Source organism: Kogia breviceps, chromosome 3 (genome assembly GCF_026419965.1).
Source record: "Kogia breviceps isolate mKogBre1 chromosome 3, mKogBre1 haplotype 1, whole genome shotgun sequence".
NCBI classification, from domain to species: Eukaryota; Metazoa; Chordata; class Mammalia; order Artiodactyla; family Physeteridae; genus Kogia; species Kogia breviceps.
The window spans coordinates 113,399,090-113,411,215 of NC_081312.1; the positions used below are offsets into that span (position 1 = coordinate 113,399,090).

At 34.3% G+C, this 12,126-nt stretch overlaps 1 protein-coding gene across 34 annotated transcripts in view; it reads right to left on the bottom strand.

Annotated features, from left to right (window-relative positions):
* The window catches only part of MEF2A (myocyte enhancer factor 2A), a 181,831-nt gene that overhangs the window by 72,992 nt on the left and 96,713 nt on the right, over nt 1-12,126 (bottom strand). For all 34 annotated transcript variants that reach the window (XM_067029499.1, XM_059058526.2, XM_067029512.1 and 31 more), the window contains one exon: nt 4,464-4,667. In XM_067029499.1, the coding sequence (XP_066885600.1) occupies nt 4,464-4,667 (204 nt within the window). The remainder of the gene's footprint in view (nt 1-4,463; nt 4,668-12,126) is intronic.

Below are 12,126 nucleotides of genomic sequence, written 5' to 3' on the forward strand. Positions count from 1 at the left end.
CATGGCTGCTGAGCCTGCGCATTCGGAGCCTGTGCTCCGCAACGGGAGAGGCCACAGCAATGAGAGGCCCACGTACCACAAAAAAAAAAAAAAAAAAAAAAAAAAAAAAAAAAAAAAAAAAAAAAAAAAGAGAGATAACTGGCCATGGCCCCTGTATTTACATCCTTAAATGACAGAACAATGATCTGAATCACCACACAAGCTATTTACTGAATGTCCAATGCCACCAAGTCACTATTTTAAATATATTATGAGCAGAAATATTTAATATTTCAAATATTATTGCAAAGTGAAAGAAAAGTAGATACAAAAGTAATCTCAGGCATTTATTGTGTAGCAGCTGCTAACATCCTCACTTCATGCTTTTAGCACAATTTTTATTTTGATGCAGAACCCTTGTATTGGTTCTAGGCTTTTATTCAGTATAAATTCAAAGTGAATGAATAATGGCAACTAATTAGATGGGTGATTTTCATTTCTAGTTTCTAATACTCTAGGACATATCTAATGTTCTTATAAAATTGCATAATACAGTTCACAAGTTTTTAAATCAATTTACTGAAAAGAAGATCTGGCGATTATAACATTTTCTTTGTACATTTCAATTAAATTACTACCTTTTGTAGGACCAAACAAAAATCTGCCACCTTTCTTTGTGTTAATGCTTACCAATATAAAAAGATACAATGTATATCTTTGATGTTTCCTAATGAACTATAAGGAATAAAGTAGTAAAACTCATATTTTGAAAGGAATATATTCCTGAAAAGCAGTACACATTTTCAAATAAAATGTCATTTTAACTGCAGCAGTGATACTCTCCTTTCAAAGAATCCAGTTATGAATTCTCTTACAAGGTTTACCCCAATGACAATCTCCTAATTTACCAATGTGTAAATTTCCATTTTCATGTATTTAGCTTTCTCAACACAGGAGATATATACATCCAAGACATTGCAGACCTTAATTTAAAATACCTAAATGCAATTTAAAATATGTAAATGCTGTTGTTAAAAAAAAAGCTATACAAAAGAAATTCTTATCAACTATGATTAAAATGTTAAAACTGATTAAAATTTTAAGAGACTAGTTTTAAAATATAAATAATATGAAACAAGGAAAAACAAAGATAGAAAACACCACTCTGTAGATGTGTTTCTAACACCTGTGGTTAAAAATACCTGTAGATAAATGTGAGCATCATGTATTCCTCTGTTTATTGTCACAATATTCAAATACCAACTACTTTTACTATATTATATTTATTCTATAGTGCTCCCATAAAACATATTAGATCTAATTCCACAGGCAAAAACATATGCATTCTTATGCCATGGACTATGCAGATGTGGTTAACAGTACAGGACACCCATCCCTCTTCTCTCCACAGTACATCCCAAAAGGGCCTGTGTGTAGGATCCAGCAGAACAGAAATACTGATACATCTACAGAAGACTCCATTTTAATATATTCAAGATTCTGTCAAAGAATATTTTAGTTCTGGGGGAAAGCAAAATCCTGCTAATTTTAAAGACTAACATATATGCAACAGGAAATCGGTGAATTCAGGTTAGAGGTCTTATGAAAGTTGTTCACACGAAATTTTCAGTTAGTTTCACTGTTGGTCATATTGCATAAGGAAACACTCTAAAGTAGATTACTTATAGTTGTTCATGCCTCCATTTATTGCTGATGTACTCAGCGAATGAGTACATCATGAGATGGCCCAAGAGTCTGGAACCAATTTGTTAGAGGTTTAATATAAAATCTTCCATTGGTAAAAGTGTATCTCAACGTTTTACAAAACTGTAGGTAGGAGAAAAAAAAGTCTTGTGGCTTGAATTAGAAATCTCTAAATAATATCACTTTGCAGAGTCCCTGGCACGCAGAAGTCCCTCAAACATTTTTGTCAAATGAACAAATGCACGTCAACAAGTTTGCTTCCAATTACTACAACTGTTTGAAAAGAAACTATATGTAAAAGGAAAAAATACTTAAAATGATATTCTAAAAATATCCTTAAATAAGATATTTGTAAAGCACTTAGAAAGTGGCCCATAGGAAGCTTTATACAAGTATTCGTCATTACTCTTATCCTGTTAATTTAGTTTGGTTCACAACAATCTTGGTAGCTGCATTAGCATAAAGCCATCACCACAAGTGGTAAAAAGAACTCAGGTATGTATGCACTACTAGTGAGCATGTAGCTGCATCACCTTTACATGTGGAATAAAGACCATCTTTCAAGGATAACCACTACTGTCTTAAAATGAAAATTAACTCAGTAAGATATTAACATACAAGAAAGGTGAATTAAGCCTTGTAATTTTATCCTACCACAACAAATTAAATCCCTTATAATCCAATGTTTTCTGTCTTGTATTTACATAATGTGTCTTGTATTTATATAATTCAGAACTTCAAAAAGAGCTACTGGTTCATGTTCATGTTCATGTTCATTTATATCTAAGAAATTCAATTAAAAAAATAAAACATCAAAATGGCAATTGATGGCAATTTGCTTCATACTAAAGCAAACTATAATATAGGAGAGTGCTAAAAAATGTTTGGGATTTACTCTCTTACACTTTGACTGCTGACCACAACAGAGATGAAGACTGAGGTAGTCTGAAAATTCTGTGAGGATTAAATCACACTATATTCTTCATATTCTCTAAGGAAGTAAACTTTAGGCTGTGCGAAGTACCCTCAACTTCCGGGGGCCAAGAACAACAACTGCTGCAATGAAAGAGCAGAGTAGTTAGGGTTAAGGAGGTGATTGCCTTCTATAATGAAACTAGCTTCAATATCTATTTGTTGACACTATTAAAGTCAACTCTATTTTTTTGTTTGACTTAAGGCAGTGGAGCTTTTGATAAGACACAGAGGTTTTTAAAATAAGATGTCATTTTAAACTAAACACCAGGGATACCTTCTATTTCAAGGAAAGCCCGTTACAAAGTCTCTTTATGAAGCTTACCCAAACCAAGATGCCCTAATTTACAAAATTACGATTCAAAATGCATTGTGATACATAACCTGGGAAGAGTCTACTAAGCAGTTTATATGGCACATAAGTGATAAGATATACCAAAAAAGCTAAATGATATAAAATAACTTACAATTGATTAAAACACAGCTGTGCTAAGGAGTTTGGCTAAAGATGTAACCATGTAGTTTAACTGAAGTGATCAACAAAAGCAAGATCAAAAGCTTCATAAACACTGGAGTGAGCCACTCAAATAAAATGGTAGAAAAACCAAGTAACAGAGGAATCGTAGCTCTAATTATACTACACTTTTACTTTTCATTTCAAACAATTAATTATTAAAAAATAAGTATTTTTCTAATAAAAGTAGCAGATTTTTTTTTTTGCAGTAACAATCAATCAGTCAATTACTGTCCAAAAAGGAATGGTTAAGGCAGAAATATATAGGGGAAATTTAAAATGCATTTTCAGAACTATAACATAATCTGTGGAGGCAAATAAATCAGATTCCTATACAATAAAGTATATTTCTCTATCTTAATTTCAATATCTAAATTTGAACTTCATTTCTTCTTTTATGGCTAGTTCTGCATCATTTCCCATGATTTCAGTACTTTAACCAAGGAAATCTCTAATTCGTTGAAACAGTTTTCTAATATTACAAAACTAAGTATTAAACATATGTCTTTTCAAGCAGCGAAAAAATATCCGTTTCGAACAAAAATAAAACAAAACCTCGAAGTATAAACAAAAAAGATAAAAGTAAATAAGAATGTTAATTTAAAATGTTATTAGAAATATACATAGAAAGTTATCTTTTGTAAGATTTTTGCAACAGAAAATAGTTGAAGGGGAAAGTATATTGGTTCTCCTTTTTGAAGGTTTTGTCTTAAAACACTTTCTGAATAGACTGAAATCATTCTAAAAAACTCATTTTCTTTATTTTCACTTAATTAGATTGGTAGAACTATGAGAGATACCAAAGGGCAACAGATTAAAAAAAATAATGAGGCAATCCTCCCCCCACAACCAAAGCACTATTAACAAAATAGAAATAACATTTACATCATTTCCTTCCATTTCATTAGTGTTTAAAGTTGTGGGTAGTCACTGAGGTAATGAAATAATTAAGACATGTTAAAACTATAACTTCATACTGTCCAAAGTGATATAGTTTCTTACAATATTAATTTTAAAACTCATACAAAATAAGTAATCATAGATGAAATGTTAGATTATACTGATGTATATAGTACAACAACCTAGTTTATTTTTTCTCAATGATTAGGATATGCTTATAACATAAATGGGTCATCATACAGCAATAATTAGACCCTTCTAAGAAACAATTCAGAGAAAAGCTATATCTATAACCGATTTATATTTTGAATATAAAAAGCAACCTGACAGTTAAAGTTATTAAATCAAGATTTAATTATTATCTACAATTCAGGCATTACTAGATATATGTTACCTCAACAATATCCGAGTTGGTTCTGCTTTCGTGAGGTTCATTATATTCTGTATACTTGAGAAGAACTTTGTCCATATCAGTGCTGGCATACTGAAACAGTTTGTTAGAGCTGTTGAAAATTATGAGTGCTATTTCACAGTCACAGAGCACACTAAGTTCATAGGCTTTCTTCATTAATCCAAACTTTCTCTTTGTAAAAGTGACCTAGACAATCCAAAAAAAAAAAGAAAAAAGGATATTTTCATTACAAGTTATTAGTAGTACTTGAATACAGGCTACCTGAAGATGAGTTCTCTTTTAACACTGAGTCTGATTTCAAAGCTGAAAAAGGTTCCTAGCTTCATACTCCACATGAGTCTTCTTCCTCAATTTGCCAAAGGCCTACAATCCTACATATACCCTGTACCTCCAAGGGCTCTAATAGAGTAGTCTCCTGAGGAGGCTTCCTTTATCCTTGGCTGTCACTCGGCTGCAGTGGGCAAAGAACCAGAGAAGGAAACAGTTGATCAGTGGCCCCTTATCATCCAGCTTAAAATGGCATTAGAAAACCAAGTCCCACCTCAAGTAATCCATTCCTTACTCAGACGTTAATCCCTAAACAACAAAGTACATCCACTAATCTAATTTATACTTCTCCTCCTTCCCGAGCTCTTCTACTGCACCCACTGAATTTCAGTCTAGATCAGCAAATTCCCCAATGTCCTCAAATTCTTCTTTGAATATTTCTTTCTCTAACTGAAACATGTCACCTGAAGTCCTCTCAAATAGAAACTAATTAGTTTGTTTTTAAATACTACATCTCTTGTACTCAAGGGTCTGGAAGATATGTCCTTTTTGCTCCCCATTCTCTCCTCAATTTTCCTTTCTTCTTCTCTAAAAACCCCAGATATTTTGAAGCTCAAGCCATGAAATTTATACCACCCAAAAACTCTCCTTGTGGTGACCCCTGGTAACTCTCCCTCTCCCTCATGCACTGATAAGTATCACATAACTACTTCTTATTCTAATCCTGCTCTTATCTCTGGTGACTTCAGCAACTGTGTAAAAAATTAGTTCAAATACCTTAGCCTCTCAGTTCCTTTATCTCCCAACCTCCAAAATGATCAACCACCACCACATGTCAAGCACTCCTACTGCCATACCTTAACTCTGCCATAAACAATAATCACATCACCTCCAAAATATCAATTTCACGCATTCTACTTTGCCTTCTATGCAACTCTCCTATTTTGTATTATCTCTCCAGAAATTCTTTAACCTTCATCAAGTCCTCCAATCCATTTACCTCACCACTTTGTTACTATCTACATATTCTCATGCCCTTTCTTCTCTTTAGATTTCATGGTCCATCACTATTTTTCACTCCTTTGCTCCTCTACTCTTCTCTCATTAACATACTTGCTTAGCACAGCCCCAACCAAGGACTGACCCCCCATACATTTACCCACTTATCCCTTTATCTTTATGCAAGTAGCTGACAATTACTGGGAACATTAAGTGTGCGTGCACACTCACACCCATATCCCCCTTTTGTTTCTAAACTGATGACCATAAATCTCAACTAACACTTAACATTGCCTGACATTATAACTTGGCTTATTTGTCCCATTATCCCATTCTCCAGGTCAGGTATTTCCTACCTTCTCTCCCTCAAATCAACTCTCCACTGATAACCTTACCTCAAACCATTAAGAAAACAGAAATCAGCAGCAACTATCTCACTTCCCATCACCAAATCTATCAATTCAATTGTTTTATCTGTACTTTTCCACACTCTCCCTTCTCTGCTGTCATTATTGACATCTCTGTTCCTATTCCTTTCCATATGCTACACTCTCTTCCCTCACCATGGTTTCCTTCCTATCAGATCAAAGACCACAAGCTCAGAAACATGCTCTAGCATCTCCTTTGACTCCATGCTGCCCCTTCAGTTACCACCCCTTCTCTTCACCCCTCTTTCTGTTCTACTTCAGAGTAAAAATGTTTGAAAGAGATGTCAACAGTTGTTGCCTCTAAATTCTCATCACCTATTCTCTCCTCAACCTTACTGCAATCAGACATCCAGTCCCCAGATTCCACTAAGACTTGTCAATATCATCACAGTGACCTTCAATTTATGTGATTAAAGTCAATGGTCATTTTTTTTTCTTACCTTACTATACATCTTGTTTGACAAAGTTGACCATATTCTCACTCTTCAAACATTTTCTTTTCCAGTTGTTTATGGCACAACACTGTTCTGGTGTTCCTCCTACTTCAGTGACTGCTTCCTCTCAGCCTTTAGAGCTATACCTTCTTCCTCTGCTCAGCCTCTACCCACTGAAGTGCCTGTGAGCTTTAGACTTGGGCTCCCTTCTCCTCTTTTTTTTTTTTTTTGGTGGTACACGGGCCTCTCACCGCTGTGGCCTCTCCCATTGCGGAGCGCAGGCTCCGGACGCGCAGGCTCAGCGGCCATGGCTCACGGGCCCAGCCGCTCTGCGGCATGTGGGATCTTCCCGGACCGGGGCACGAACCCGTGTCCCCTGCATTGGCAGGCGGATTCTCAACCACTGCGCCACCAGGGAAGCCCTCCCTTCTCCTCTTTACCCCCACAGTCCTTGCTAGGTAATTGCAGCCAGCCTCATGATTTTAAAAGCAACAAATATGCTCTTTCCACAGTCTTCTCCATTTCAGCAAATGGCATTGTCATCCATTCAAACAAAACCAAATAATATCTAAGAGTTATCCTTGATCCCTCTTATCACAATAATCTACCCTACCAATCCTTCAGCAAATTGTTTTAGCTCCACCTCTAAAACATATCCCAAATCTATCCACTTCTATCTACACCACTATATCGCCCTAGGTTAAGTTACATAATCTGTCATGTGTATTATTTATATAATCACCTTATTAGATTTCCTGCTTCACCTATTGTACCCCACAATATATTTGCCACATACCTGACAGAGTGATATATTTGAAACATAAATCAAAATGTGTAAGTAGGAGTTTAGAGTTTTTCACTGCACTGAAAGTAATAACCAAACTCATTAAGGAAACAGAATAAATGATCTGGCCTCAAACTATGTGACCTTATTTCTCATCACTCTATCTTACATCCATTATGCTGCACTGGCGTGTGCGTGTATATACATGTCTATGTGTTTTCCTTAACCACAAGCTACTTTCCACCTTAGGAACTTTGCTATCTTCCCTCTCTGTGGAACACTTTCACACCACATCTTTCTAATGGTTCCTTCCCTCTCCTTTAAAAAATAAATCTCTCGTCTTTATTTAGTCTTTTAAAGAAGTCCTTACAAAATTAATACACAAATATATGACTTTATATGAATGCATATATGGAATATAATGTGTTTTGCTTGCCTCCCTATTTTCCCTTGAACCAACATAAACCTCTTAACCCACATTTTCAACTTAGTATTTTTCATTCCACACTTTTGTATAAGACCATATAATCATATACACATTTAGATGTATACACATACAAGGGATCTTGTCAGCATTCTACAAAATTGGGACTCGTCAGTTTTATTTTGTTTTACTCATTTAACTATACCTCATGGATATGTCTCTAAGTCAAAGGGTATAGTTCTAAGGTACTCTTTTGAATAATTTCATAATTTTTTCATATAAATGTTACTTAGGTGCAAAATAAAAATCTCGTCTCTGCAATATGAATTATCCTAACTAGTAGTGATTAAACATCTTTTTTATATTTGTTGTCATTTGAGATTTGCTTGTTCTAAGCTGCCCATCTTTTGATTATTTTATAAATTGTTTATTACTTGTCTGAGAGCTCCTTGTACAGGTATATTAACCATGTTTTATACTTTTCCAGATTTCTCAATTATATATTACCTTTGTTTACACATCATCTATCATTTAAAAGTTTTAAATTTTTACAAACTGATTGTACTACGGTTCTTCAAAATCTTGGCAGTTATTATACCACTGTAAGAATATAGTATGTTTTACCATACTCCTAGTAACTGAAGAAAATGACAATCAGCAAAGGAAAGCATATATTGCAAGAATAATTCTACTCTAGTCAAAGACTAGAATAGAGGGCTTCCCTGGTGGTGCAGTGGTTGAGAGTCCGCCTGCCGACGCAGGGGACACGGGTTCGTGCCCGGGTCCGGGAGGATCCCACGTGCCGCAGAGCGGCTGGGCCCGTGGGTCATGGCCGTTGAGCCTGTGCGTCCGGAGCCTGCGCTCTGCAACGGGAAAGGCCACGGCAGTGAGAGGCCCGCGTACAGCAAAAAAAAAAAAAAAAAAAAAAGACTAGAATAGAAATAAAACTATTCTAGTCAAAGACTTTCAAAATAAGTGAGATATGAACAAGACACAAGACAGGCAATACTACTTCAGAATATCCAATAAACATGCCTGAAGAAAACTCTCTAAAACAAAAACTTAGGTTCACTAACAGTAAAATTAGGACAAACCCTGTTGTCCTTTCCAAAAATACTTATAAAAAATATTTCTCTGAAGTTATCAATTAGAAGGAGTTGAAGATGAAGGATGGAGTTAGTGGAGGAGACCTAGCTTATAACAACCTCCTCTCCTCCATTCCTCCAGCTTACTCCAACTAGAGTAAGAGCAAAGAGTTTTTTCAGCAACTAGAAAGATTTGCACAAAATACACTTACGTTTCAACAGTGAAGCCAAAGACGTAACAGTGAAAACTACAATCTTAATATTTTACTTTCAATCTTTATAAATTAAATCTTTTTATTTTGTCTATAAGTGCTTAAGTCTATTTTAAACACTCTGGTTTACTGCTAATAATTTATGACAATAGTAATATAAAATTAACTGTATTCTTATAAATTTGTCATCCTTTTATATTTTGAAATAATATCAAACATAGAGAAGTTTCAAAAAGTAGTACAAGGGAGGAGATATGGGGATACACATATATGTATAGCTGATTCACTTTGCTATAAAGCAGTAACTAACACACCATTGTAAAGCAAACTCTAATGAGGTGTTTAAAAAAAAATAGTACAAAACTTTCATATATCCTTCCACCAAATTACCTGTTAACATTTTACCACATTTGCATTCTCTAAACACACATAACTTTTTCTCTGAACCCTCTGGACTAAGCTGCAGGTTATAAGGTCCCTTTGCCCCTAAATACTGCATTAAAAACAAGGACAAATATAATTATCAAAATAAAAAACCAACATGGATATAGCACTATTATCTAATCTATAAACCTTATTCAATTTTCCCACTAATTTCCTTCATAGGGGAAAAAAAGTTTTGCTTTTTTTCTCCCTCTAGCACAGAATCCAATCCAGGATCAGATGCTGCATTTAACTGCATCCTGTTTAATTTGAAACACTTTCTCAGTCTTTATTTTTCAGGACCTTGGCACTTTTGCAGAATACAGGTCATTTATATTGTGGTATGTATCTCAATTTGGCTTTGTCTGTTGTTTCTTTCTGATTATATTCAGATTGTACATTTTGGACAGGAATAGTTTAGAAGCAATGTGTCCTCAATACATCTCATGAAAATCTACATACCTATTTACTCCCTAAATAGTACTGGTTAGCTTGATTAAGGTAGTGTCTGCCAGTTTTTCCCCCCAGCAAAGCTACTATTTTCCCCCTATAATTAGTAAGTATATTGTGAAGATCTCTATGAAAATATTCTGTTTTCTCATCAAACTTTAACGAACTGATTTTTGCATCCACTGATGAATACTGCCTGAAAAATTATTACCATGATGGTTGTCAAATGGGAATTTTCTAATTCCATTACATTTTCTATCTACATTTACTAACTGGCATTTTACTGTGAGAGTTTTCCTTTCCCTTCATTCATTCATTCATTTATGTCAGCAACAACTCATGGATTCTTATTTTATTCTATGGGTTATAATTCATTCGTATCTTTACTCATTCTGATGTTCAAATTGTCTTTTATTTCAGCAGTGAGAGATCCTCTATGTCAGCTTCCTGTGTCCATTTGACATGCTCCCAGTATTCTTTGAACTTCCTGGCACAGTCAAATGTTCCAGGCTCTTCCTGTTCTTTCCCTGCCCCAGCCCTAGGATCAGCCATTTCACCAGGAAGCTCTGATTCCTTTTGGTAGAGAACTATATTTAGAAACTAAGATATGGAGGATAAGTTACTTGGGTGTCACTGTTTCTAGGCCCTCTCAACAGACAGAAATAGGAAATATGTACACACATACACACACAAACACACTTCAATATGTTTCTATTTTTATCAAAATATATTAAAATCCATGATACTTCCAATTCTAATTCTACGTCATAGGGTTTACCACAGGCTTCTCCCTTTCCATAGCTCTAACTCCCTTCTCTGACAGTAAGAAACCCAGCTCCCATTATCCACAATATACTTATTTGCTCAATCTTAGATTACACTTTAAGTAGTTTTAAAATTGCTAAGCCACACTATGAAAAACAAACCAACCATCTAGAAACAAAAGACATTTCTTTTATCGATACTCTGAAGGACTGGGTCAAGAGATAAATGCATACATAATTTTGGTAAGATATCGTCAAATACCGTCCCCTCAAATGGCTATACAAATCTGTATTCCCATCTGCAATGCACAGGACTGCCTACTTCTTCACAGCCTTACTATACTATCATTAATGACAGTATTTAGGGCTATGAATTTTCTTCTGTTTCTTACATTAAATATATTCCATAAATATGGTTGTGTACTATTTTCTTTTTTTTAGAAATTATGTTATTTTAGTTATATAGTTCCCTTTTTACCCAGAAGTTGTTAGACTGGCATCAAACTTTTCAAAAAAGAAATCCGTATGTAGAATTAGCTTTCAAAAAAACCATCAAACAAAATTAATTTCTAGTTTTATTACATGGTAATCGGCATATGTTTGTAATATTCTCCTTTATTGAATTTACTGGTGTTTCTTTGGTTAGGTAATATATGATCAATTTTGGTGAATGCGCTATGTACCCTTATATACTCTATTTTCTAAGTGTAGCGTTCAACATATCACTTAAAGTCAATTTTTAGATCTGGTTTACCATCAATTATTTTTTGTCCATTTGATCTATTTCATACTAAGAGTATTATGTTTAAGTATCTTATTACTAGTTTGTTTCCATTGATGTTTCTTTGTATGTCTTTCAGTTTCTGCTTGATAAAGGTAGTATTTAGTATACTATTATTCCTAATTCTTACATCTTCAAGGTGAATTACAACTTTCAGCACTGAAAAGTATCTTTCTTTGCCCCATTTAATGCTTTTTTGTCTACAATCCTACATCGTCTAATATCAGGATTATAATCTGTTTTCTCATTGTTTTCATTTGTCTGGTATACCTTTTCCCACATCTTTATTTTCAGTCTTTCTGATAATTCCATTTAAGGTGTGTCTCTTTTTGCCTATATTTGGAGCTTGTGAACTAAACTGAAAATGTTTTTTCTTTTAATAAAGAATCAGTCCCATTCACATCTATTGATATGACTGATAATGCTTATAGATTTCATTGTCATTTTAATACTTTAATAAATATTTAATGCTTATATATATTTTATATATTTCTTATTTTTTTTCCTCTCTCTAAATGAGGTGTCCTCTTTGCTCCTTTATTTTAAAAAAATTTAACAAAGATTAGCATTTTTGTTCTAGTGGTTAGCTTTGTA